Here is a 14209-nt window from a genome sequence, read left to right as displayed (position 1 = left end):
CGGATCACTTCTGAAAATACTCTAATTCATTCTGATGAAAATTTTATTCCACACTTAAATGTAACAGACTTACAGCCAGGGATGCAAGGATGTATCTAAATAATAAAAATCATAAACATTGAATATCAATTTACAATTTGACTATAATTTGATATGATTGCCGATTGACTTGACAAAATTGTGATATAAAAATTATTTGTTCATACCAAAATGAACAATATTTCAAGATAAACTAAATATTACTATTCTCATCTTGGTTGTTATTTTTACAAAGTTTCGACTGATGTAACCTTCAACCTTTGTGAAGGGCATCTTTTCAAACTTAGAAAAGCATAAAATTAACCAGTCATAGCTGACAGAATGAGAACAATCTAGCCTCATCGTTTAAATCTTTAGGTTTATGTTTTAAATTCTGTACAGGTTCTAAAGTTGAAAAAGATACACCTATAGAATGTTAGAGGTTAGGATGAGAATAATTTTAATAAACCAAATAAAACATCCAAAACCTTTCATCTGTTTTAATAACTATTATCCTCAATTTAAACTGGTTTCAACATTTGTTGTATTATTGACATTGTTCATATCTCGACAATAATCTGCTTCAAATATCTAATAAAATATTTTATACATCATCATCACTCAATTTTTATTTTTTTAACACAAAGAAGGAGTAAGAGAAACTAGTGATCAACACAAAGAACTACTTTCTCACAACATTGATTTTTTTTTTAATTTAGCAAAAAAAAAAAAAGAAAAAATTTTTTTTTTAAATGGATGATGATGGTCTCTGACCTAGGGATGGTGCACACCATTTTTCAAGGTCATATTTAGTGTGGCTTTTCATAAACTACTTCACCTAGGGATGGTGCACACCAAGTTGGTGTTCGTCACCATAGCACCAGCCAACTTTTTTGTGAATTTAAATCCGATCACCCTCCTCCACCCCCTCAATTAATTAAACAAATGTTAACCATTGTGATTCTTTCTAATCGTTTCAGTTTTTATGTGTAACAATATAAGTGCCAACTTTGATATAATCTATTTTCTTTAAAGTTCATACTCGGATTTCAGTCACTTCAGAAGGTAATTAAAAACTTTTAAACACCTTTAGAAATAGTTGCTCTTACAACATCCACTTATTGCAAGGATGCCTGCAAGGCTGATACCCGAGTATACAACAAAGTCTCATGCAAAGTGTTGGTATTTTTGCTAGTACTACATAAATTTTTATGAATTATTTTACTACATATTAAATTGTAATGTAATTTTTAAACTAAAAACCGAATAATTATATAGTATGATGTCTTGAAAATTTAGGATGCTAAAAAATACAAAACACGGCTGATTTGTGTACAAAATTGTAGTAACACTGATAGTTATATAACTAAGTATTAAAGGAAATTATGTAGTTTAATATATATATATATATATATATATATATATATATATATATATATAATATTGTTTGTTTATTTTAAAGATAAAGATTAATAAAATACTGTTTTTAAGAAGGAGGAATAATTTAAATATGAAAAAACATTTTAAAAATAATTTGTGTACATTTAAATTTTTTATTCCACTTTCACCCCAAAAAAGGCACAGTGCCACTTCGATGTAGGGGGCTATTATCTGGGGCATAAGTTGCAGGGATACTATGTGGGGACATGAGTAGCAAGATGTCTGTTCACATTACACTTGAACTTCTGCATGTCAGTACAGTTAGGAAAGCATAATCTCGGAAGGGAGTTCCAAAGTCTAGCAATTCTGGAGAAGAAACTATTGAAGAAGAATGCTTTCTTACACCTAGGGATTTCTGCTGTGAAGGGGTGGGAATTAGCTGCTTGTTAGGTTTATCGAGGATAGTCACGTCAATGGGGTACAAGTGCTTGTAGTTCGTCAGAGCATTCACCATTAAAATACTTGTAGAACAGGCAGAGGGATGCAACATTTTGTCGATGGGACAGAGGCTGAAGCTTAGATTACAGTTTAGGACCTATCAGGTATGCAACTCTCTTTTGAACCTTGTCCAGGAGTGAGAGACTAATAGTAGATGCAACAGCCCAAATATGACAACAATACTCCATACATGGGTGAATTGGGGCCTTATAGAGGTATAGGATACTTTCAGGCATAAGTAGCTTTCTAGCACAGTAGATGGGGCCCACCTTCGTCGTAGCAGCTTTGGCAATACTCTCAATGCATCTGTTCCAACTCATGTTCCCTGTGAACATTAGGCCGAGGAGTTTAAAAGAAGTACTTTCAGATAAAGTATTTTTGGCTATTGCTATTAGTGGTAGAGAAGGTTTCTTGTAATTATTGAAAGAAACAAGCTTAGTCTTGGCAGCATTGAATGTGAAGATCCATTTTTGCCCCCATTCCACCACAGATTGGAGGTCTTCCTCTAGTGTTTCTGCCATTTTCTTAGATATGCGTTCATTTGTTGAAGAGCGTGGTGTCATCAACAAATATACTCATCTCAGAGATAATTCTATCAGGAGGTCATTTATGAATATTAGGAATAATAAAGGTCCAAGGATAAACCCCTGAGATACTCCTGCATTTATATCATATTGTTTAGATGTACGACCGTCGAGGACAACCTGGACTCTTACTAAAGATACTTAAGAAGGATTAAATTCTGTTAAGTATTCGCCCAGTGATACCACATGATCTGATTTTCCTAAGATTATCGTGCCATATCTTGTCAAAATATTTTGTTGAAGAGAGGGAGAAGGCTAATGGGGCAATAATTTAATAGGTCAGTTCTTTTGCCAGAATTCTTGTAAACTGGTACCACAGAAGTAGTTTTCTAGCAGTCAGGAAAGCAATATTCATGAAGGCATTTGTTGTTGGAGAGAACTGGAGCAACCTCAGCGGAGCATTTTTTTAATAGCACAGCCAGGACGAGATCAGGTCCACATGCTTTTGAAGTGTCAAGGTTTTTTATATCATGCAACTGAGAAGGGATGATTTTCAGATCATCTAGTGTGGTCAAAGGAAAGTCAGAGAGGAGGTGGTTTGCTGAGTTCAATGTGGAGTTTAGGGCAAACCGATTAGCAAGCATGTTAGTCTTCTCGGTTGCTGTGCAAACAACCTCATGATTGTTTGATAGGGAATTGTTGATTGCCCATTATTTACTACACTGTTTTAGATTTTCCAAAAATCATGGGTTCCTAATTTCTGTGTTTTGATGCATTTTTCTGGTGGTTTCGGTATATTTCTCTCTTACAATTACTTTCAGCTTCTATAAACTTCTGTCTGTTTGATTTGAACTTAATTCGGTTAAATCTGCAGTATGCATGCTGCCTTTGAACAATGGCAGTGGCACAAGTAGAAGTAAACCATTGGGGAGAGTGAGGCTTGCTATAGAATTTCCACGCATGGGAACATTTGAAAAAAAAAAAAAAAAAAAAAAAAAAAAAAAAAATTGTTCACATTTCAAAAATAAAAAATAGCTTAATAGAAAACATGAAAGCTTGTGAATTCAAATTGTTGATATAAATTAAATATGCAACTATTATTATTGTACAGCATAATCACGTTGACAACAATTCTTGCTAGATCACCAATGTTAAGCAACATTGAGCCTGGTGAGTTGATGAGATGGGTGACTAATTTGGGAATTCCAAAAACTGTATGGGGGATGCTGATACTTTCCTGCAAGAACTGCAAAAACCTAACGGAATATATTTGCGATTGGAAACAGCTTGTGAGTTTTACTCCCATGAAACTTCCTCAGTCGGAAGAAGCTAGCCTTAAAGCCAGAGTTTCATTTTTTATTTCTATTATTAAGAAAAACTAGACGTTTACAAATTTGCAGGACAGTTTGTTTTTTTTCAAATGTTCTTTAATAATACAAACATGTTTATGCCAGGAAAAATTGTATATTTGAATAACACAGAATTTATTTTAGGTAATATCTAGTTTTAGGCAGTTATCCTTTGTTTTATTACCACTAAGCATAAATGACATTTATAACATTTTTTCATTGAAATGAGACTTTCCTCAGCCTGTAAAAACTTACACATAGTAAAAAAACACTCACATTTGAGATTAGACAGACATTGGAGTTTTAAATTATACATGTAAAGAACACAATTAAAGAGTGTAAATTATAATTTACAATAATTTATTTTTCGACAGGATACTCAAAAGGAAATATTAAGATTTTCTTAATCCACAGATTATTTGCTAAAATCTTTCCTCTGATGAAAATAATGCATTCTTTGAAATTATGGATTAAAAAGAATCTTAATATTTCTTTTTGAGTATCCTGCACTAAATATTCTTTTTAAATCAAATCAAAGAGTATTGTATGGTAAGCATAATAATATATCCAGGTATTATTTTCTTTCGCCTTACCTTCTGTATCTTCTTTATCAACAATTTCTATTTTTCTCAGGTAATGTTTTTCTTTGAGTTTGTAATCTGGGGTTGGCCCAGCCGTAGATGACCGACGTAAGTTCTGTTTGCACAACACCAACAGGCCATCAAAAAGGAATACATAGCGTTCAGTTGGACGGCGACTTGTATACTTCTGAAGAATTCCCTCTAAAAGACAAAATTTCAGGTTAGGTTTTGACATTAAAAAAAAAAAAACAGTTAAAATTCTTAAAGACACATTCATTCAATCTGTGTATTTATTGATTAAAATAATTTTTCTAATTTTATCATGATCCAAAGATGTGTGGCAGAATGGACACTCAGCGCCACTGTTTAAGAAGCCTTGAATCAATCATGAAGTGAGGAGAAATAGCACGATTTTCTCACTGTATGTAAATTGCTTTAAATCCATTAAAGTCATTTGCTGTTATATGTCAAAAAGAATACAGCAGGTCATGATCAAGCGTTTGCAGTTGATAGCCACACATTTTATGAAAAGATTAAACAGTGATATGTGCTGACCTGTTGACCGTAGGGTAGTGGACAGGTTCAGGTTATAGTAGTGATGATGTTTAGGAACAGCCATGGTGGTAAATTTCATCCTTTCTGTTCCCTTCTTTTTTTGTAGAGAGAAGGAAGAACAAAGTTTTGGCATAAATTTCTTTGAGAGCAACCGTGCTTGCCAGCAAAACAAATTGATCTTACCATGTTTGCCATACCAAATGAATTGTTTTTTGAAATGGAACCAACAAATGAAAGATATCTTCCGAAATCAAAAATGCCTTGTCTATTTATTATAAAGCATTCCATTTTTCAAGGGCAGGAGTCTCAGAGCCATATTCACTACATTTCCTCTAATCCTATAAAGCAGACATGTCAAACGTGCGGCTTGCGAGCCGCATGCGACCCATCGTGGTCATACTTGCAGCTCGCACAAATGATCTTCCTTTCTCCCACAATTCATTCGCATGCGGTTTAATAAGTTTCTGCATAATAGAAGCGAGATGAGATAATTTTCAGTCAGGTCAAATCTAATATAAAATAACACATCTAAATAATAATTTAGGCTAAATTTTTTTTTTTGTATGGGTGTGCCAAAATATGAGAATTAACTTCTTTATTCTAATATGTAGGTTTTACATTTTTAAGTAGTTTTTAAAATTTATTTAGATTTTTAAAAGCTGAACTTCACTTTTGAACTTAGTGATAAAATTCAGTAAATTTTTTTCAATTTTTTTTAACAGCCTTCATTTAAAAAATTAAAATATATTTTTCTTTTAACATTTTTATTATTAAAACTTTCATCTTTGTTGGTGTTATTTAAAAAAAAAATAAAGACTCAAAATGCATTTTTACAGATAGTAATGAGCTTTAAAAATCGCTAGTCAAAAAATATTAATTTCTCTTTCGGTTTGAGCTGGTTATGTTCAACTTTTGCAACCCTCATAACAGTACAAATCGGCTTCTATGGCCATAAGGAGACTGAGTTTGACATGCCTGCTGTAAAGAATTACCTAACAGAAAACAAATCTAACCCCTAGTGATGACAGTATTTCCAAAGAATAAGAAATCTTGAGAATTTTAAGCGTAGGTTCAAGATAATAGATAAGCACTGCTCAGAATTGAAATATGATTATTTTACCACAGGATATTGTGGTGCCATGCTAAAGTGATAAGATTTCATTCTAGGGAGACATCCATAAGCACAATAATAACACAGAGGATGGGCTGATAGAACTACTCTTACAGAACTGCAAAGTTACTTTCATCAAAAGAATCTACAGATTTCGGAATCATATTTTATTTCAAAAAGTTGTTTTCAAATTTTATACTTTCACAATTCATGTGATTTACTTAGATTTTGTAATCATTTGACAATCTCAAATTGAAAAATTTGTGAATTGTGTAATAATATTTTAATTTGCATTAGATACTGCAACAGGAAGCGAGGTAGTGAACTGAGCATGCAGTGTTCAAATTCTGTTATGGTTATTGTGTTAGTCACTAATACACTTGGAGAAAGGAATGAATCCACTACACCTCCTCCTAACTATGAGTCAAAGAGTGATGTTGACTAAACTTCTTGCTAGCGAAACTAGTCTAGAAGGAAAATTCCCAACATCTGAGAGCATGTATATCATGTGACACCCACATCATGCAATTGATTCCTCATGGTGTAAAGAGTGCATTCTTCACTTAAAATAAATGTATTGAGATTATCTCATAATTTCATGTATATAAATTATAATTATGAAAATATATTTATGGCAACATAGAAGCTATATTTATGGCTACATAGAAGCTTCCGTTTTTCATTCCTGCAGGGAATTGTTGAATTAAAATACACGGAATTCATGTCACCGAGTGTTTTTATATATCCATGTGATGTTCAGTCTAGCTAGCTAACCAATCAAATTCATTGTTATTCCCTCCCACAGGTTAAGGTTTTTATTAGTCAATGACAAGGCTTCTCTCAAACATCTTCATTTGAAAGATATCAAAACACAAACAAGATGAACTCTTCCACAGTTAATTTGAATGACTTCTGCACACCACCATTATTATTTTAGGTGTTAGATGAATGCTGACCAGATAAGAGAGTTCATCCAGAGATTTTGCCTTTTAAACCTCCTGGATGATTAGCCAACCTAGTCACCAGACAAGTCAAATGGGGAAAATAGTTTAGTCGCAAGTATAACTATGGCAGTACTTAAGAATATTTTTAAGCTGCAAGTGAAGATAATTCATTTCTAGCTAGTTTGAGCTCTGCACTTGTGAAAATCAGATTTGCTATGAAACTAGTATGTTTAGGCAAGTCCAATTTAAATATTTATTACACACATATGTTCTGAGGTTAAGTAACTAATGAAGTTTAATGAGGTTAATACAAGAGTGCTCAATACTGAAGTAGAGCAGGGTGTGTGTGTGTATATATATATATATATATATATATATACACACACACATAAAATGAAATATGCTTGAAAACCAAATTACAATGCAATATTATGAAAATAAACAAATATTTACTTGTTTAAAATGAATATTTTGGTGTTATACACCATCTTCAGAATCTTATACATCTTGTTCTTGCCAGGATATTAAATTAAAGCAAAAAAAAAAAAAAAACAAGCAAAAACAAGTTAGTAAAGAGTCTGCACACAGACCAACCCGTGGACTTTTTAGTAACTGATTTCTTTTTTTATTTTTTTTTTTATTATTCTGAACGAGGTGTCCAAACTACTTGTTCCTTTAAAATAGGGATTATATATATATATATATATATATATATATATATAACAAATGAAATTTGGTGTCTGAAGAGTAGCTATTTTTAAATAATATAATCTTCAAATTTGTCCAAATGGTTACGAAACAAATCTAATACATGCCATATGATGTTCTTATTTTATATTTTGTTATCTTGATTTTGCTATACATATTATATACGCACACCTTATTGATTTGTCTTTTTTTTAATCAAAATTTTAATATATTAAAATTCTGGTAACGTTCATATACCAATAAAATCAAAGTTCAAATTAATTGATTCAATCAATTAATTTTCATGATTATCAGTTTTCATAATCGAACATGCATATAATATTTTTTTAAAAATTAAGACAGCAAAATATAAAATGAGAACATCATATTGTGTTTTCTTTCCTTTACAATTGTTTCATAACAATTTGGTTGCTTTGGTTTGGTTGTTTTATTTTACAGCATATCAACCCTTTTCAGGTTATTTAATGCTGAATAGAGTTATTTTTGAAAAAAATAAATTTAACCGAGTTTGGCAATGGGAGAGGGAAAACGGTTACAGTATTAATGTTTGGTACATTTTAAGTTAGAAAACCAGTCTAGAAGTGGAGGAGATAGAAAGAGAAAAGGGAAATGGGGAGAAGGAAAAAGAGAAAAGGGAAAACGGTTGCTGTTTTTGTTTTTAGTTTTGCAGAACATAATTAAGTTTTGCAAAAGGAAAAAGAAAACAAAAAGAAAAATCAATGTTAGGTGCATTTCATCACAGGAAGCCAATATCTTCAGACAGCCTTATCTGGTAGCACCAGAATAACCATTTGGACAATTTTAAATATTATATCAATTAAAAATATTCCAAAATAGCTTCTCTTCAGTCGGTAAAATACACCTGTTGTACACATATGGATACATTCATAATCTCTATTTTAAGAGATCAAGCAGTTGGACCCATCTCCACACCACTCTTATATTTTCTTTTTGTTTTTTATTTTTCAATAATAAATTTTTCGATTGAATGGTGTAAAAAAATCTTTTACAAAAATAAAAATTAAAGAGGAGGTTGTTGTTAATGTAGTGTTAATGAGTATTTCTTTAAGTTTACCCATAATGAACTCATTGCAACTCTGCCAAATATCTTTTCCTTCCCAGCCGTCAATACTCTTTTGCAACTCATTCATTTTTGTCAATGCTGCTTGACGTCCACTTTGACCTTGAAGGCGTAATGAGGTTTCCCTACGAAACAAAAAGCAGAATCAAACTAAAAATTTTTTAAACAATAAAAGTTGATTAATCATTAACAAAGTATTTTTTAAATATTCTAGTTTAAAAAAAAATTAATGCTTAAAATTTTGATACAATTGTGTTAAAATGAAATAATTTCCAAAAAGTCTGATAAAATAAAAATACTTTTACGTTTAAAATAAAGTTTTATCAATAATAATGCATAAAATCGATTTTTCCCACAGTTCAAACATTTTTAATAACAGCAAAAATCTAAGAATGTCACACATGTTCTATTATAATCTTGCATTTCCAAACTTCACATTCACAATTGTATAAAACCATTTGATGATCATTACAAATACTAAAGCTAGATAGAAGAAGCAATTAGAAATGCATTCTGAGTTGGAGGGGGGGGGGGTAAATATTTTCTTTAATTTTTTTGATTATTCACAGGGATATTAAATCTGAAAATAATTACAAACTGTAGAAAACCTCATTGGTATATTACCAATAGGAAATTTGATAGTGAGTGGTGGCATAAAAGTCTAGTGAATAATTCTTATTTATTAAAAAACGAATAGTGCATCTTTAAATCGACCCCCCCCCTTAAGATAATTATGCTAGTTAAAGTTAAAATAACAGCAAAGCCTTTCAGAAATATTTCCTTGTGATGGAAAAATATTAATGTACACCAAAAATTACAGAAAAATAATCCAGTAGTTGCTTTTATTATTTAACTTCAACTTTTAATCATATATGGCAATTGCCACCATTTTGAGTTATAAATTTCAAGGGAGATAATGTGAATTGTTTTTTGTATTTTTGAAAATAAAATATTAACATAAGTTTAAGTTACTTTAGGGTTAGTTTAGAGTATTTTCTTTTCTATTAGAATACACAATTTTGAGATGACTTTATGGTTAATTTAGATTTATCTTATTTGAAAACAAAAACAAAGCTTAGGGTTAAAAACAAAATATAATTTTTTTTTTTTTTTTTTAATTACATTTTCACCCCAAACAAGGCGAATTGCCACTTTGGTGTAGGGGGCTACTATCAGGGGCAACAACTACTGGGGTACTATGTAGGGATTTGGGCAGCAAGATGTCGGTTCACGTTACACTTGGACTTCTGCACGTCAGTACTGTGGGAGAAGCAGAGACCTGGAATGGAATTCCAAAGTCTAGTGGTTCTGGGGAAGAAACTATTGAGGTAGAAAGATCTTTTACATCTAGGGATCTCTACAGTGTGGGGGTGGGATTTAGCAGCCTGTCGGGTTTGTCAAGAGTGCTCACGACGTGGGGGCACAAGTGATTGCAGTTTGTCAGAGAATTCACCACTAAAATACTTGTAGAACAGGCAGAGGGATGCAACATTTCGTTGATGGGACAGAGGCTGAAGCTTAGATGCCAGTTCAGGGCCTATCAGGTTTGCCACTCTCTTTTGAACCTTGTCAAGGAGCAAGAGACTAGTAGCAGATGCACCAGCACAAATGTGACAGCAATACTCCATACATGGGCGAATGGTGGCCTTATAGAGGTACAGGATACTTTCGGGTGTTAGTAGTTGTCTAGCACAGTAGAGAGAGCCCACCTTTTTTGCAGCGGCCCTGGCAATGCCTTCAATGTAATTGTTCCAACTCATGTTTCCTGTGAACATTAGGCCAAGGAGTTTGAAAGATGTACTCTCAGATAAAGAGTTGTTGGCCATTGCTATAGGTGGTATAGAGGGTTTCTTGTAATTATTGTAATAATAAGAGAATAAGATAAAAATAAATATTTATTCAAATAAAATAAATTAAATATTTAAGAATTTCTTGTCAAAAAAAAACCCCAAAAAAAACGTACGTTGCTGATGCTTACAATGGGTTTGACTTTTCTGAAAGAAGTCTTTTAGCATAAAGAATAAAAATGATGTCCATCAATATTTTGAAACAATACATTTACTGGATTATTTTCTGAAATTTTTGATAAAAAAAAAAAGGAAAAAAGAAAATAGTTCCAAAAATTTTAGAAAACAAGCATGGCTTAACTGTCCAAAAGGAAAAATGGTGCTCATGTAAGGCCTAATATATCAGTTATCACAAAATTCAAGGGTTTATGGAAATTTCTGAATAAGAATATAACAGTGAAATTATTGAAGTGTTGCAATTGGGCAAGCATTTTATTGTACTATTGAAGTATTCATTAATAAAAAAAAAAAGAAGACTTTTTTTTTTTTTTTATTAAAGCAAAAATAACAGTACTTGTCATGTTGAAAATAGCAATAATTATGAAAATTCATTGAGTAGAACAACTGTTATTATGTTTTTAATAAAAAAAAGTTTATCGCTACGGCTAAAACAAAACGTCAGCCATTACAGTTGCATAAAGGGAGATAAGTATTCCCTTGTATTCGCAATCTTCAGGGTATTCACAGCTAAGGAAAAAATGCTATTTCTCCCAATTTTCTGTACAAATTACTTTTAACTATAATTTTCTACTCTATGAATTTTTATAATTTTTGGATATATTACCATTTTCGACATGACAAGTACTGTTGATTTTGCTTAAAACAACAAATTTTAAAAAATTCATCTGTTGACTATAAACTAGCAGTAAATTTTTTCATTTTTATTTTTTTAAATGAGATGCCTATTTTTTATAGGCAGTTAGAAGTATCAAATATACAAAGCATAACTATAAGATTTACCATGGTCGACGTTTGCAAAGACTGTTACCAAACTTCTTCTCCAAAGAAGCTTTCAAATTGACCATCAATCCAAGGGCTTGTCCAAGGAATTCCTTGTCTTCGTCATTAGGACTGAAATCTTGTAGCACCTAGGAATTTAAAATGACCATTGTTAACATGACTTTTTGAAATGAAAATAACATTTAGAATATATATTCTGTAAACATACATTTAATAAAAGAATTATAATTAATCAGGTTGTTAGGAAAGTTCTATCTGCTCAAAAAGAAAAACAAACAAAAATAATTAGATGTAATTTAATCTATAAAGTTATCTGGTCAGATTTTCAAAATCAAACCCAAATAGCATTTAAACTAACAAATAAAACTTTACTTCCGACTAAACAATATTCATTTGTTATTGTTGTACCATGTTATTAACAATATCATTGTTAATTTAGTCTCATCAGATAAATAACTGTTGAGTTATGGCATCATTTTTTTTTTTTTTTTTTTTTTTTTACATGGGGGTCACCACTTATCAAGGCCCAGAGGCCACTCAGGGATAAGGGTTATTGTGTGTACAGTAATCAATGAGATAGTATTGTAGCAATCATTAGTATTGGAGATTTCATAGAGTGTCTTACTTAAGGGAGCGGTTTGTCAGGAATTTGTTTATGTTGGATTTGAAGACATCCAAGTTGTAGTCAGGTGGGGGAACAGGCAAGCGGCAGAGAGTTCCACAATCGTGGCACTTCCGAGAAAGCTCTGCTCATGGAATCTACGTTTGGATTTAGGCACAGATAAAGAATGGGGAAAATTATTGACAGTAGTTTCAGCCAGAGAAGTGTTTCTCGTGAAAGATTGGCGCGGGGGGGGGGGGGGGGGGGAGATTGGAGCTCAGACAAGCACTTGCCATGGAAATAACGATGAAACAAATACAGGCTCGCAACGTCTCTTCTGTGGGAGAGAAGTTGCAGGGAAGAGAAAAGGACATCCCCCACTAAACCACGAAGTCTATTTTCTACTCTGTCAAGGTAGGATAGGCTGTTTTTAGCAGCTCCTGCCCAGATGTGGCAGCAGTACTCCATCTTTGGACGTACTTGGCTTTTATACAGATAGAGAATTGCATCAATAGTGAGATATCTTCTGGAGCGGTAGAAGGATCCCACCATTTTCCCAGCGTCCTTGGCAACAGACTTGATGTACGTGTTCCATTTCAGATCAGGAGTAAAGGTCAAACCCAGAAGCTTGTCAAAACACAGGGCCTCACCCAGACGAGAGCCATCCATCACAATTGATGCCAGATGGGGATCAGAGCGTTGATGATGTAAGGTTAGGGACTCCAGGATTAATACTGTGGGCCTCTGATTTCTGTTCATCAACCACTACTCTTATGAACCTATCGGAGAGAAATGATTTAATGATTGAGAAAACATTTCCAGTGATACTGTAGCTGGAAATCTTGTGGAGTAGGCCGTTATGCCATACCTTATCGAAGGCCTTTGATATGTCAAGAGCAATTGCCCTGGAAAGGAAACCTTTGTCAAGAGATTCACTAATCCTATGAGATATAACCGTTAGCACATCTGCTGTAGATCTTGCAGAGCGGAAACCATATTGCATGTCACTAAGAAGGTTGTTTCTGTTGAGGTAGTTGACTATTTTATTTAATATGGATTCCAACAGCTTACTCATGACACACAGGAGACTTATTGGTCTGTACTGAAAGGGAGATGACTTTTCACCTGAATTCTTAAATACAGGGAATACTGATGAGGTTTTCCAGGGTGTTGGAAAGCACTTCTCCTTAAGGCAACGCTTAAATAGTTTTGTAAGTATGAGGGCAAGTTCTGATTGGAGCTTTTTCAGCACTATAACTGGAATGCTGTCAGGGCCAGTTGCTTTACTGGAATCAAGGTTCTTGATTAGCTTGGCGACCTCACGCACAGATATTTGTATGTTGCATAGCGTGTTGTCTGTTAGAGGAGGAAATACAGGGAGTTGATGGTCATTGTCGCATAGGTTAGAATTAGCTGCAAAGTTCTTGGCAAATAGTCTGACCTTGTCTGATGCTGACGAGATGACCTCCGGTCCATTGATGATAGTTGGGATAGAACGCACGCTTCTGTTCAAGATCCAGTTTGCTATTTGCCAGAACTGGTGGGAACTAAGCCGCTGCTCAGCTACTTTGGATTTTACGGACTGAGCATATAGCTCTCTTGCATGTTTTATTACTGTTTTACAGTGGTTGTTGGCAGTCCTGAAAGCAGCTTTAGTCTCAGTACATCTATTACGTTGGTAGCTATGGAAAAAGTGATTTCTGTGCGCGATGGCAGCAGCACATTCAGGGGAGAACCATGGCTGGCTGTTAGGTTTTTGTTGGAATTTTTTGGATGGTATGAATCGGTCTATGCCTACAATTAACCATTCGGTCAGGTCTGATACTATAGAGGACACATCCTTTTTAAACATGGAATGCAGAGGTAGGTCAGATATGAATGTACGGAAGCTTTCCCAGTCATCCATAGAGTATCGATATACAGTACGGTGGAGAGGTACGTCTGAAGACTGATTTCATTTTCAGAATATTTCATACAATGTCCAGATAAAATAGAATATTTCATACAAGGTCCAGATAAAATAGAATATTTCATACAAGGTCCAGATAAAAT

The 14209-nt window shown here is 33.2% G+C and overlaps 1 protein-coding gene across 1 annotated transcript in view; it reads right to left on the bottom strand.

Annotated features, from left to right (window-relative positions):
• LOC145243868 (son of sevenless homolog 1-like) overlaps nt 1-14209 on the bottom strand; it is a 239794-nt gene that overhangs the window by 62021 nt on the left and 163564 nt on the right. The window contains exons 9-11 of the mRNA XM_080106937.1: nt 11557-11684; nt 8744-8874; nt 4363-4551 (exon numbers count right to left, since the gene is read on the bottom strand). Coding sequence (XP_079963063.1) covers nt 4363-4551; nt 8744-8874; nt 11557-11684 — 448 coding nt within the window. The remainder of the gene's footprint in view (nt 1-4362; nt 4552-8743; nt 8875-11556; nt 11685-14209) is intronic.

Source organism: Euprymna scolopes, chromosome 22, assembly GCF_053919585.1.
Source record: "Euprymna scolopes isolate OS-2025 chromosome 22, ASM5391958v1, whole genome shotgun sequence".
In the NCBI taxonomy this organism is placed as follows: domain Eukaryota; kingdom Metazoa; phylum Mollusca; class Cephalopoda; order Sepiida; family Sepiolidae; genus Euprymna; species Euprymna scolopes.
Note: the sequence above shows the minus strand (reverse complement) of the source record. Positions and strands in the feature narration are given on the sequence as shown.